At 50.3% G+C, this 11,682-nt stretch overlaps 1 protein-coding gene across 1 annotated transcript in view; it reads right to left on the bottom strand.

Moving 5' to 3' along the window:
• Window positions 1–9,659: 9,659 nt before the first annotated feature.
• CD276 (CD276 molecule) overlaps window positions 9,660–11,682 on the bottom strand; it is a 30,286-nt gene continuing 28,263 nt past the window's right edge. Inside the window, exon 9 of the mRNA XM_011375456.2 lies at window positions 9,660–11,152. Within this exon, the coding sequence (XP_011373758.2) occupies window positions 11,130–11,152 (23 nt within the window). The 3' untranslated portion in view covers window positions 9,660–11,129. The remainder of the gene's footprint in view (window positions 11,153–11,682) is intronic.

Below are 11,682 nucleotides of genomic sequence, written 5' to 3' on the forward strand. Positions count from 1 at the left end.
GAGTTTTATAAAGCAAAATCAGAGTTATTATGCGTAAGGGGTTTGAGGTCACGAGTCTTGCTAATTGGCCAAGCAAGTGAAATGCAGTAAATCATAATTTCAGGTCTTGCGGTCAGCTTCAGTGTCATGGGGATGTGGCCATGCTTTGGTGCTCAGGAGCTGAAACACAACTTACATCATGATGTTATCTTTAGCTTAACAGAAACCTATACCTTGTAACCCTTAGTCAAGTCTTGGCCATTATTTCTGGCTGTCTTAAGAGGTTAATTACTAGTAAAGGAAAGGGCTAAAGCTTACAGGGCATGCTGTGAAGAAACTGAATAGAGTACTGGGGCTACACATTAAATCAAAATTATACATTAAATCAGGACCCTCAGTTTCACTCTGCCTTTATCACTTGCTTGCCATGGGACTTGGGACAAATAGCTTAGCCTCACCTGAGCACAGGGCACAGCTACAATACCTATATATGGGCCAGGGTGAGGCTTTTTAAATTTTTTAAATACTCAGTACCCTAGATTCAGCCCCTTTCTGCTTAAAATACAGTAGCTTCTGTTTACTACATTCAACAATGACTAAAGTATGAAATATCCTTCAGGACTCAGCTCAAATAGCCTTCTTCACTTCCTCCAGGGTTCCTCCTCTGGACCCCACAGCTCCTCCAAATCAAATTTGTGTCAATGTTCATTTCCCTAGAAGATCATGACCTCTCCATCCCACTATAGCATGGGATCGAGCATGAAGGAAGGCTGCATAAAGAAATAAGCCAGAGGTCCACAGCTGAGAGCAGCTTCCTGCGCACCAAGTCTTGGATGCAGGCAGAGGCAGGCATGCCCTGGGGAGGTGAGGGATTAGCCAGAGGGGAAGGGGGTGCTGCTGCCTGGGCAGCCAGTGACACAGGAGGAAAGCCTGGGATAGGAAGCCATCTCAGTCTCACAAACCACCCAGGCTCAGAGGAAAAGCAAAATATGAAATAGTATGTTCACTAGCATCAGGGCCTAATCTGGGACTTCATGGCCCTGAATCCAGAATGCAGAAATAATGATGAGTGAGTGTAGAGGGTCAAGTCTAGAAAATGATAAGTAAGAGAGTAAGTCTCCCTTGACTGGACGCAGAAGAGGCAACTAGCCAAATGGTATCCTCATCCACGGCAGGCCCTGACTCCCTTCACCTAGGACAGGACACGTGCTCCAGCTCAAGAACCCAGAAGGGCATGTCCATGTCTGGGTGTAAATAAAGCAAGGAAACTGTTCCTTAAAAGTGTCAGATGCATGCAACGAATCAAAGAAAACTTTGTAAGCCACCTTAGATAATATGAATATGAAGAGGGGATGCAATAGAAGGGCAGGCAGGGGCTCCTTGGAGTTTCAGAGGTGGCCCTGGCAGAAGGCCACCTCTGCTGGCAGGCAAGAATGAAAGAGCCCCAAACCAGAATACATGAAGGTTCTGCTCTGCCTGTGGCTATTGCATGATGTAACATTAAACAGATCCCCTGCCCCACCTGGGCCTCAGTCTCCTCCACCTGAAGTACAGAAACAGCAGATTCCACACCAAAGGGCTTAGGGAAATGTAGAAAACAAGTAAGAGTTGTGCAAAGTTAGGGGTCAGGAAGGTTGGCGGAGTAGGAGATGCAGATCCTGGGCCATGGCAAGAAAGGGACTCTGGCTGGGGAGGGAGGCCTGGGATGTCACTAATGAGGTTTTGATAGACAGGGCTGGGCGTGAGTGAGCTTGAGGGACTGGCCTTCCTTCATTCCAATGCTCAGCACACTTCAAATTAATAATTAAAATGCTTCTTGTCAGATTCCAGCCTGACACGTAATTAGAGCAGCTCCAAGCTTTAGGCGATGGTGATAAAAACAGTTCTTGTTAGAAAGAGACTTTCCTAGGGATGAGCTGGGTGAGGATAGAGCCCTCCTCCCCAGATTTCTCCATCAGGTCCTCCTCTCCAACTGTACTCCAGATATATAGGACAGAGGTTCCCTTTCTCTCTTGGGAGGGGTGAGGGCATGGGCAGGAACATCCATTTTCCCACCTGCGCCAGGAGGAGGTTGGACATGGTACCATTCTAGCTGACATGAGGGATCAGCACAAGGGTTTGTGCAAGGAGGGCAGGCAGGGGCTCCTTGGAGTTTCAAGGACCAGACAGACAAATCTAGGAACCATCTGCAGATCCTAAATCCGCCCCCGACATGTACACACAAGCTGTTACTATCATAACCTTTCTTCCTAGGACTGCTGGGGGAGCTGAGAGCTCAGCCACCAACTGTTCAGTGGTCAAGGTACCCCAGGTCCCTTCCCACCAACCCATGACATCTGTCACTTCCTTCTAGAGCACAGCCCTTCCTCATTCCTACCAGCAAGATGGGGCACAGATCCAGGAGTCCTAGTTCCCAGCTTCTGGGCTTCTCAATTGCCCAAGGGCAGGGGCAGAGCTCGAATGTGAGAAACTTCCATTTTCAGGCTCTGCCCTTGTGAGCAGTTCTTCCAGAGACTTGGCCAGTCTCCTCACTCCCTTGATCCCTTCTCCCAGAGCTCAGGCCTCGAGCCCTGCCCAATGGTCACACCTCCTCACCTGCCACCAAGCCTGGCCCCCTGAGAGAAGGAAGGTATCCCCACTGCTTAGCTCATTAAGAGAAAGTCGTGAGTGCCCATGCTGGGGCTTTGCTCTGTGGGCCTGCCCTGAGGAGCTTGGGAATCAGAGCTCATGTCAAAATTACCTATTAGAAGAAGAAAATCATCTTAAAGCACTGTTGTGCTACTTCATTGAAGTTGCCTTCATATATATTTTAAAGATGTTTATTAAGAAAACCACGGGAGCAGGGAGGAGGCTGCTGAGGCTGGGAGGAGAGGCGCTCTGTAAGGTCTCTGCTGCAGCCACAGCCACCACCGAGAAAACCTTTGCTCCTTCCGAGGGGCTGACCCTGTGGGGCCTGCAAAAAGGGAGAGCCTACATTGTTGGGCTACCCCACCCCTTGCAGGAGAAGTCTACACAGATACCTATGTTCCTGTCCTTGGATTGAACCCCATAGGGCTATATAACAGAGTCCCATGGACATGGTACTGAGTGGGGGCAAGGACTTACTGGGTCCTCCTCTGAGCTTTGCTCCCAATTGCTGGACATTTCCTTCCCTTCTTTGAGCTCAGTGATATAGTGAATGGAGAGGCCAGGAAGTCCCTTCCTGGGCAGGCTGACATTTCTAGATTTGTGGATGCTGTCCTTTGCTCTCATCTCCCCCTCCCTCATCCACACCCCCTGCCTACTCGCAACCAGCCAATGCTACATCAGACCAGGAGCAGCAGAGCCAGAACAGGTGCACAGAGCCAGACAAACATCCCCAGGAGCATCTTGGCCTGCCTCACCCCGCTCCAGCCGGCAGGGAGAGCCTGGCTCAGAGCCTAGGGAAGGGTAAGGATGGTGCCTGCCTGCTGCTGCATCTTCCCTCTGGTGGGGATGGGGCAGGGAGGGAGGCACCATGCCTGCCTCTGACGCAGTTTCTCTCCTCCGGAAAGAGCCTCTTTTTCTTCCCAAGCCAAAGCCAATGAGCCAATTAAAGCCTGAGAAAGCAGAATCGATCCGCAGTCCACAGGATGACACTGATCTGCAGTGCTGGTACCCAGGGGCCATGGCTGCTTCCCCATGCACCTGGAGCTCCTCTGCTGTCATGCCTTCTGAGCAGAGAGCAATCTTCCCACCCCATCTCTATCCTACCTACCCTCTACACACCCTGTCTCACTGCCTATCCCCTCTCTGTTGATCTCAGGGCAAATCTCTCTGCTTTCTGCCAGCTGAACCCCATGCCGTCTGCTCAGACCTATCCATTTACACCACATCATAAGTGTCGGTGGGGTGACCATATAGACAGACTATCTTTAAATAATCTCTTTCCATCTCAGTCAACCAGGGTAAGTAGGCACTATTCTTGATCCTGTTTTATAGATGCAGCCTACAAGGTCTCAGAGGATTTAGCACCCAGCTCCATAAGGGTTAGCAGGTAGCATCCCCCACACAGAGTGTATGGCAGTGGGCACAGGGAGCTTAGGGAAATTTCTCTGGTAAATATAAATAGAGGATGACTTGCAATTACCATATCAATTGTTTCTGGGCAAATAGAGGCTTCTAAGAGATTTTAAAAATAGATCATTGCTTAAAATAGGTTGTCAGTCCTATTTTAAGTCTCATTGGAAGTCTCATTGACATTATTCATTTGCTGGGAAATCCTGTTTTCAGGGGTAGTGCAGAAGCAAACTTCGGCCTGGTCCTTTCCATTCAGAGACTGGATTAATGTGATTTGGGTACTTTCCTGCCTGCACTGTAGCAAGGACAGGGGCTGCTCTCGGCCATAGGCTGGATGGGGAAAACCCAGACCTGCTCTGAGAAGAAAGAGATGAACTCCCAGAAAACAGCGAAGGAGCTGGTGTTTCGTCGTGGCTGTGAAACACCAGGTGCAGTCAGAGATCCGGGCGATGCGCAGGAAGGAGTGTGTAGGATTTGCATGGGAAGAGGAAACAGGGTGGATCTGGTGAGGGAAAGAATTTGAGCAAAGGCTTATGACCAAGATTGAATATGGTCCCTGCAACTTCTGCCCTCCATCAGTCACCTCTGTCCCCTTCTCCCTCATCACCCATCCTCCAGACAGAGCAAGATGCACTCCTCTCCCAGCACTGCAGAGCCCACTCCACAAACGCCTGGGGTCCAGAACCCCTGACTGCCAGCACATTCTCTTCTTGGGCTGACCTAGATCCTCCCAGCTGCAGTGGGCAGGCGGACATTCAGAAGGGCAGCATGGATAGAAACACCAAGGAAATCAGCAACCTAGCAAGGCCTCTCAGGGCACCAAGGCCTTCAGCGTAGTCACACAAGTGGGCTGAGCTCCCTCTGCAACCTGGCCAGCTTCGGATTCTCGGAATGTTTCCATCTTAAGCACATGGACGTCAAAGCAATTATGAAAGCTAGAGGACTAAGAAAGCAGTGAGTTCATTCATTAGCAGCAAACTACACTAAATTATCTTAGCAAATATGGCAAAATGTCAGTTTAGCAGCTGGCAGAGACACATATCAGTTCTTCTTCCCAGCATCCCAAGACCGGGGGTCACATCCTGCAGGAACTGTTTAAGGGAGGGAACTGTAACACAAAAGGAAGGAAAGGAGGTGAATAGGGTGCAGACCAGGGCCAGGGAGCCTGATGACCTGTGAATTATGTGACTAGGCAAATAAACCCTGGATAGATAAATTTTGAGTCTGAGGAAGGACTAGAGACCCTCCAGGTCGGGGGCAGGGGTGGGGGGAGGAGGGGAGGTGGCCGTGCATGGAAGTAATAGAGGAGAGAGGTTCTGCTCTGGTCACTCTGGATATGACAGATCTGTAGACCAGTAGAAGCCCCAGGATACCCTGGAGCAGAAGCAATTTTGAGAAAGGGAGGGAACAAAGCAGAAAGAGCACAAAGGCTGCTTTCTTGAGCCTGGCACATGCACACAGACTGACGGCTGCTGGTAGCTGCACAGATGGTCCCTCCTTCATGGAGAACATGGTGCTAGAGGGAGAGACCGGCCCTGTGACTGCACATCTGGAGACCTAGGGGTAACAAAGGAGAGAGACAGAGGGAGAAAGGGAGGAGGATGGGGGAGGGCCCCCCGTTTGCCATACTGAACTGAAAGAGACTGAGCCATCATCCATGGCACCTGATCCTTCCTCACTCCTTCAAAGCCTGGGTGCCTGGTCTGACCGAGGGCAGGAACTCGGAGTTCCTGCTCTCTCCTGAGCCCCACAACACAGAGAACCCCACACTAAACATGAGCATGTCCCTCAACTTTCCTTGTACCTGTATTTTCTGTGTATCCTTTAGAGAGAAAACAAATGTCCTTTGGTCTGATTCAGTGATCATGGAGGACAGCTGGCTTATCTCATGTGCCTAGTCTCAAAGGTCTCTATTCAGGGTTACCCTCTGAATCCTATTTTTCATTAACATGGAAGGCAGGCTAGAGCCCCTGGGGTATGCACATGAAATATTTAGCGATGATCTCAACCAACTGCACCAGAACTTCTAAGGATGGAACCCAGGCCCCTCTATTATTAAAAATCTCCTAAGTGATTCTAATGTGTAGCCAGGATTAAGAACCATTAGACTAATGAGACACAGAGCTGTATCACTGGGAGCATAGCATTCAGGATCAAGGAGGTGAGAGGCTGATCTATTATGAGCTGAAATATTACAATCCATGCCAGGGGCCTCAATATGAAAGGACAATGATGAAACATGCTCAGAAGATGGCAATAGGGGTGGAAAAGTCATATCAGTTGAGGGAGGTAGAAGAGAGGGGAAGGGGCTATTTTGCTGCTCAGATGCTGGGGAAAGGCTGGGGACAGGCCACAGGCACTCTGTCTCTGAGTGATGAGATGCATCTGCTCTTGAGACCCAAGGTTTCCTGTATTCTAGCAAGCACCACCTCATCAATGGTGAAACAGTGTCACCATAATTACCTGAAGCTGGTAGAACCAAATCGCAGGTTAAGAACATTCTGACACAAGTACAGGAGATTTAATTTGCTCTGAGGCACCTGAACCCAGCGAGGTGCTGACGAACCTCTGCTATCTGTTACTGTCACGTGTTCCGGGTGCAGGATGCAGGGCTCAGCGCAGCCCCAGCAGAGACTTAGACCTCAGCGCTGCCCCTACCCCCATCCTTGGGTGGAAGATACACTCACTTCCAGTTCCAGGGAAGTGAGGCAGCAGACGCCACAAGGCAAATGCTGAAGGGGAAATGGGTCCAGAGTGGGTTGGGGAGGAAGAGATGACCACAAGTCCTGTCCATGGCTGAGTCAGGCTCCACCTCTCAGCTCCCTGTCCAGACGGGGTGGGAATTCCCAGCACCCTACCTGCCCTGTCTAGAATCAGTTTCGCTAGTGGCCCTAAGTAGTCTTCATTTGCATGTTCTTGCTGCTACAGGGACTGACTAAAAAGGCAGCCCAAACAATTGGCAACTCTACCAACATTTAAAATGCACAGGCCTGTGACCCTTAGATCTCACTTCTGGGGTTCCATACTGTAGAAACTCTAGCACGAGTCTGCATTATTTGTATCCAAATTGCATGTATGAACTGGCAAAATATATTCTGGAACAGTAGTACTGTAAGATACCATGTAGCTATTTCAAAAGAATGGGGGAGGTCTTTGCAAGAAGCTAGACACAAAATAATATATATTATAGGATTCCATTTATACGAAGTTCAAGAACAAGCCAAACGAATCTCTTGTGAAAGCCGCCACAATAGTATCTCTGGAGGGGCTATTGACTGGGAAGGGGCATGAGAGAACATCTGGATTCTGGAACTGTTTTATAATCTTGACCTGAGTGATAGTTCTGTGGGTAGAGATACTTGTGTGAAAATTTATGGAACTATACACTAAAGACTAGCATCTTTTAAACACTAGATGTATGCTACATGTCGATATAAAAAAATAAAGTAAGAAAAGAACTGCCTTGGAAAAATGGTAAAGAAAAACCAAAACAGTTGCAGAATAATACATATAACTTCATTTTTGTAAATGTGTAAGGCTGGGAAAAAGTCTGGAAGGACAGCAAACCCTTAATAGTGCTTTCCTCTGAGAGGCGGACTGGAGGTGAGGACAACTACTTTACGCATTTTTCTATCATTTGCATTTGTAGCATTTGAATCCCCTCCCCGCAGCTTCTCACTTCATGCTAGCCCCCAGCTCCTGTTTCTCTGTAAGTCTCCTGCCCTTGGATGCCTGGGTTTTTGGTTATTTAGGGCAAACAGGCTCCACATCTCAGGTTAAGACTTGAGCTTGGCAACAGGATGTTTGGACATCATCCGGCTCAGAGTCTGCCAGGGTCCCTGCTCATTGGCCTCTGTGGACCAGCATCCCACTCAGCAACTGCCTTCTGGGATGAGCAAGGTCAGGTGCCTCCCCCTGAATAGACCCCGTGGGAGACACCGTTTATGCCTGTGAGCAGAAGCAGAATGCTCTGAAAGAAGAAACAAGCAGGTAGGGAAAGGCAGGGTGACTCGGGGCCCCTGGCCTTGCTGTTTTCACTCCCACTGGGTTTCCTCCTTCTGAGTGGTCAAATCCACTAATTGGTCTTCAAGCCTTAGTTACAAATGGTCCTGGAGGTGAATTCTGGTCACACCTCGAGCCAGGCAAATGAACCCTTGCTCTCTCCCCTCTTTAATATGGATGTGACACCTGCAGGCTACAGCTTGTCGCATTGTGAGAATTATTTCTCCTTTAAAATGCAGGAGTTGGAGCTTTGCCCAGAAAGGGCAGCTAAAAATACTGTTCTCTGGGGCATTTGTCACCAGAGACTTAGTGGCCACATTCCTCACCCCTCACCTCACAGGCTAGTCCCTCACCTGCTGGGTTGCTCCCACAAGTACTGATACAGCATCGCATCTGAGACTTAACCCAGCCCTGTCAGAAAGAAAAAGCACTGGTGACCGTGCCTGTTTTACAGATAAGCAAACTGAGATTCGGAAGGTTGTTCTGCACAACTGCCTGGGGAGCAAGAGTGTGAGGCCCCCACTGCAGGGAAGGAAAGACAAGCCCGCCTGTGTGCCCAGCACTTTATAGTTTGCAGTGTCTTCTTACCTCAGCTTTGTCCAACCCTCACAACAACCCTATGAGAACTGCTATCACTACACCTTACAGGGTTTGAAGTCCAGTGAGGTCAGCAAATGGGGGGTGGGGTGCAGGAGGAGCCTCCCATGGATCTTTTGCTTCTAAAACCCACCTGCAGCACCAGTGGTGGAACTTCAAGCAAGGTGACCATCTCATTCCTAGAGCCATCGACTTTATGACAGGTGCTCTAGTTTGTAAAGAATGTTGCATACTTTTCAGAAGAGGACCTGTCACATCTACTTAATGGATAAGGAAATTAAGGTTCAGAGGTATGAAGGGGCCGGTCACAAGTTAGTAGCAGAGCTAGGAACAAAAGCCATGTGTCTTGACCCCTAGCCCTGGTTCCTCCTGCCACCCCGAGGCCCATGGAGCTCTGGGACCAACTGGCTGGTCCCTCGGAGTCAAATGAGCAAGCATAGTGCACTCTGCGGCTGCCATGTACCTGAATACAGTTCTTGAGAAACCTGTTTGCCTGCCACGTTTACTCTCTCTTCTCAATCGTTGGAGGTGGAAGGTGGAGAAAACCTCAGGCCCTCTTTTCGTATAGGAAGAGTAAGGCACAGGGAAGCTAAACGTCCTGCTCAGGGGCACGAGGCAGAACGAGGTCCTAGACTTGGACTTCTGACTCAGGTCTGGTGCCCATTCTACTGCGTCAGCCGAGAATGGCATGCAGAACTCCTTTCCTGTCAGCTTCTCACTGAGTCTCGGCTTCCCCATCTGCAAAATGGGATGTTAGCAGAGGCCCTCAACAGGCCTACGGTGGAGTCTTCTGAGACAAAGAAATTAGGAGATGCTTCCAGGAGTGGGTGGAGACATATACAGTGACCAAAGGACCTGCCTTTCTGCATAGCCAACTTCACTTTACCAAGAGGGAAACTGAGGCCAGGGAGGGCACCATGGCCATTCGAGACCCAGTGCTGTTAAGGGTGGTGAGAGAAAGGAGATCCGGCCCGATGTCCAGGAGGGAACCCTTCCTAGAGTCCTGATGCCCGCCCTGCTTCCACACACTTTGCAGAGAAAAAAACTTTGTACAAAGGCATTTATTTTCCCCCAGATACACCCCCATTTAACAAAATTCCTCGGAGTTCCACATTTAAATTAGAAATCCCCACGTCTTCCCTTGCTGGAGAAGGGAGATATGTCAGTGGGAGAACATCAGTTTACTCTACCAGAGGCTGGGGGCCAGCCAGAGACAGGCTAGAGATGTCTGCCTGGCCCCAAAATAGCACCATGGTGGGAGGAGGAGCTGCAGCCCTGCTCCCAGAGGCCTCAGGCTTCCCCTGTGCAGGGCTCTCGGGATTTGTTAGGCCTTGGCTATCTGCCCACCTGCTCGCTCTAAAAAGACATTTTGGGAACCATCAGCTCCTCCAGCTGTGGCAATAGGCTCTCCATCCCTCTCTCCCAGTTTCTGCTCCTGCCCTACCCCACCCCCACCACTCTGGGTAAGGACTAGGGATGCAATGGGGGTGAGGTACCCAGGTTGTGGGCACGGATGAGGGGTACAGTAGGTAGCAAGGCAGGATCCCCTCCTCATGAACTACTGTTCATGAGGGTTCATGAGGGTTTCATGAGGGTTTCCAGCTCAAGGGCAAGCTACTATAGGGAGTGGCTTGTCTTTTCACGGAGGGTCCCCCACACCTAACACAGTGCTGACACCCTATGGGTGCTCAGTGAACATCACTTGAATGGATAAACAAAAGGAAAGGTGGGAAAAGCAGATGGACAAAAGCTGACCCCTAGAGACCCAGTGTGACCAGCACATGCTTCCTGTGGGGAGGGTAGGCAGAGGGGGGCTCACAGGACACAACCCAGAGTACCACGGAAGAGAATGGGCCAGGGGAGGTTTGTACGTGTTCCAGCACGTGCAGCTGCATGTCTCTGCATGCTTTGAGAGGGGACATGTCTTTACTTCGTTGAGGGGAAGGCCAAAGTTAGGCCAGGGTGGGAGGAGGCGGGAGGAGACAATGATAGACTCAAGGAGACGCTGAGGCTGTAGTGCTCTGTCTGAGGAGATGGGACTACAGACAGGTCAAGAAAGGCTGAAAAGTGTTAACTAGTGTATCAGGGCCACTGGAGAAACAAGATGAGGGGTGACCGTGTGTCATGTCTTTGGAGAAATAAGGCAGAGGGTCAGTCTATTGTGTCCTTCGGAGAAAAAAGACAGCCAGATGGTCTGTGTAGCATATCCACTGGAGAAATAAGGTGGTGCGGTGGTCTGCGTATTGTGTCCATTAGAATAAGGCAGCAGGATGATTTAAATATTGTGTCACTGGAGAAATACGGCAGCAGGATGACTTGGAAGTCATGTCCATTGGAGAAATAAGGCTGCGGGGTTGTCTATGTGTCGTGTCCTTTGCAGAATGAGTAGACCCGCCAGGGCAGAAACCATCTGTTGAGGACAGGGAAGCCCCAACCCAGGGCTCGTGCTGAGGCCCCAGTGCAGTCGGAGGTGGGGGCCCAGGGCAGGGGCGGCAGCTCCCTGGTCTTTGTGGTTAGGCTATTTCTTGTCCATCATCTGCATTTCATCGTGGGAAGAAAAAAGTGGGGAAAAAGCATTAAATGCAGGAATTCTACTCTTGAGAGTATGCCAGAACCCCAGGCACACGGTCACATGCTTCCAGGGGCCAGGGATTTGTGTGAGAGTGGCTGCAACAATCTGACTAGCAGCCCCTCGTGCTAAGTGCTGCCTTCAAGGCCCAGACAGACACAAACACAGGGCTGAATGCCAGACAGACCATGAAGGCACCTGAGGGAGACTGCCCAGTCCTCCCTGGCCTGGCTCAATCCCCATGGGTCCACTCGCCCTGCACACTTTCCTCTCGCTGGTTCCTCTGCCTGGCACTCTTTTCCCTTCCCATCTCCCCCTGCCTGTCCGTGATCCATCTTCCCCAGCCTGGCCCACTTCCCTTCACTAGCAGGAAACCGTTTCCAACTTCTCCTTCCTACAGACTTCCCCCAGAGCTTTGCTGTGGGGAACCTCCCTTCCCCTGACTTCCTGACTCCTTGTGGAGGGGTACCCTATGGATGCATAGCCCCAGCCTCACT

The sequence above is a fragment of the Pteropus vampyrus genome, unplaced genomic scaffold (genome assembly GCF_000151845.1).
Source record: "Pteropus vampyrus isolate Shadow unplaced genomic scaffold, Pvam_2.0 Scaffold10, whole genome shotgun sequence".
NCBI lineage: Eukaryota > Metazoa > Chordata > Mammalia > Chiroptera > Pteropodidae > Pteropus > Pteropus vampyrus.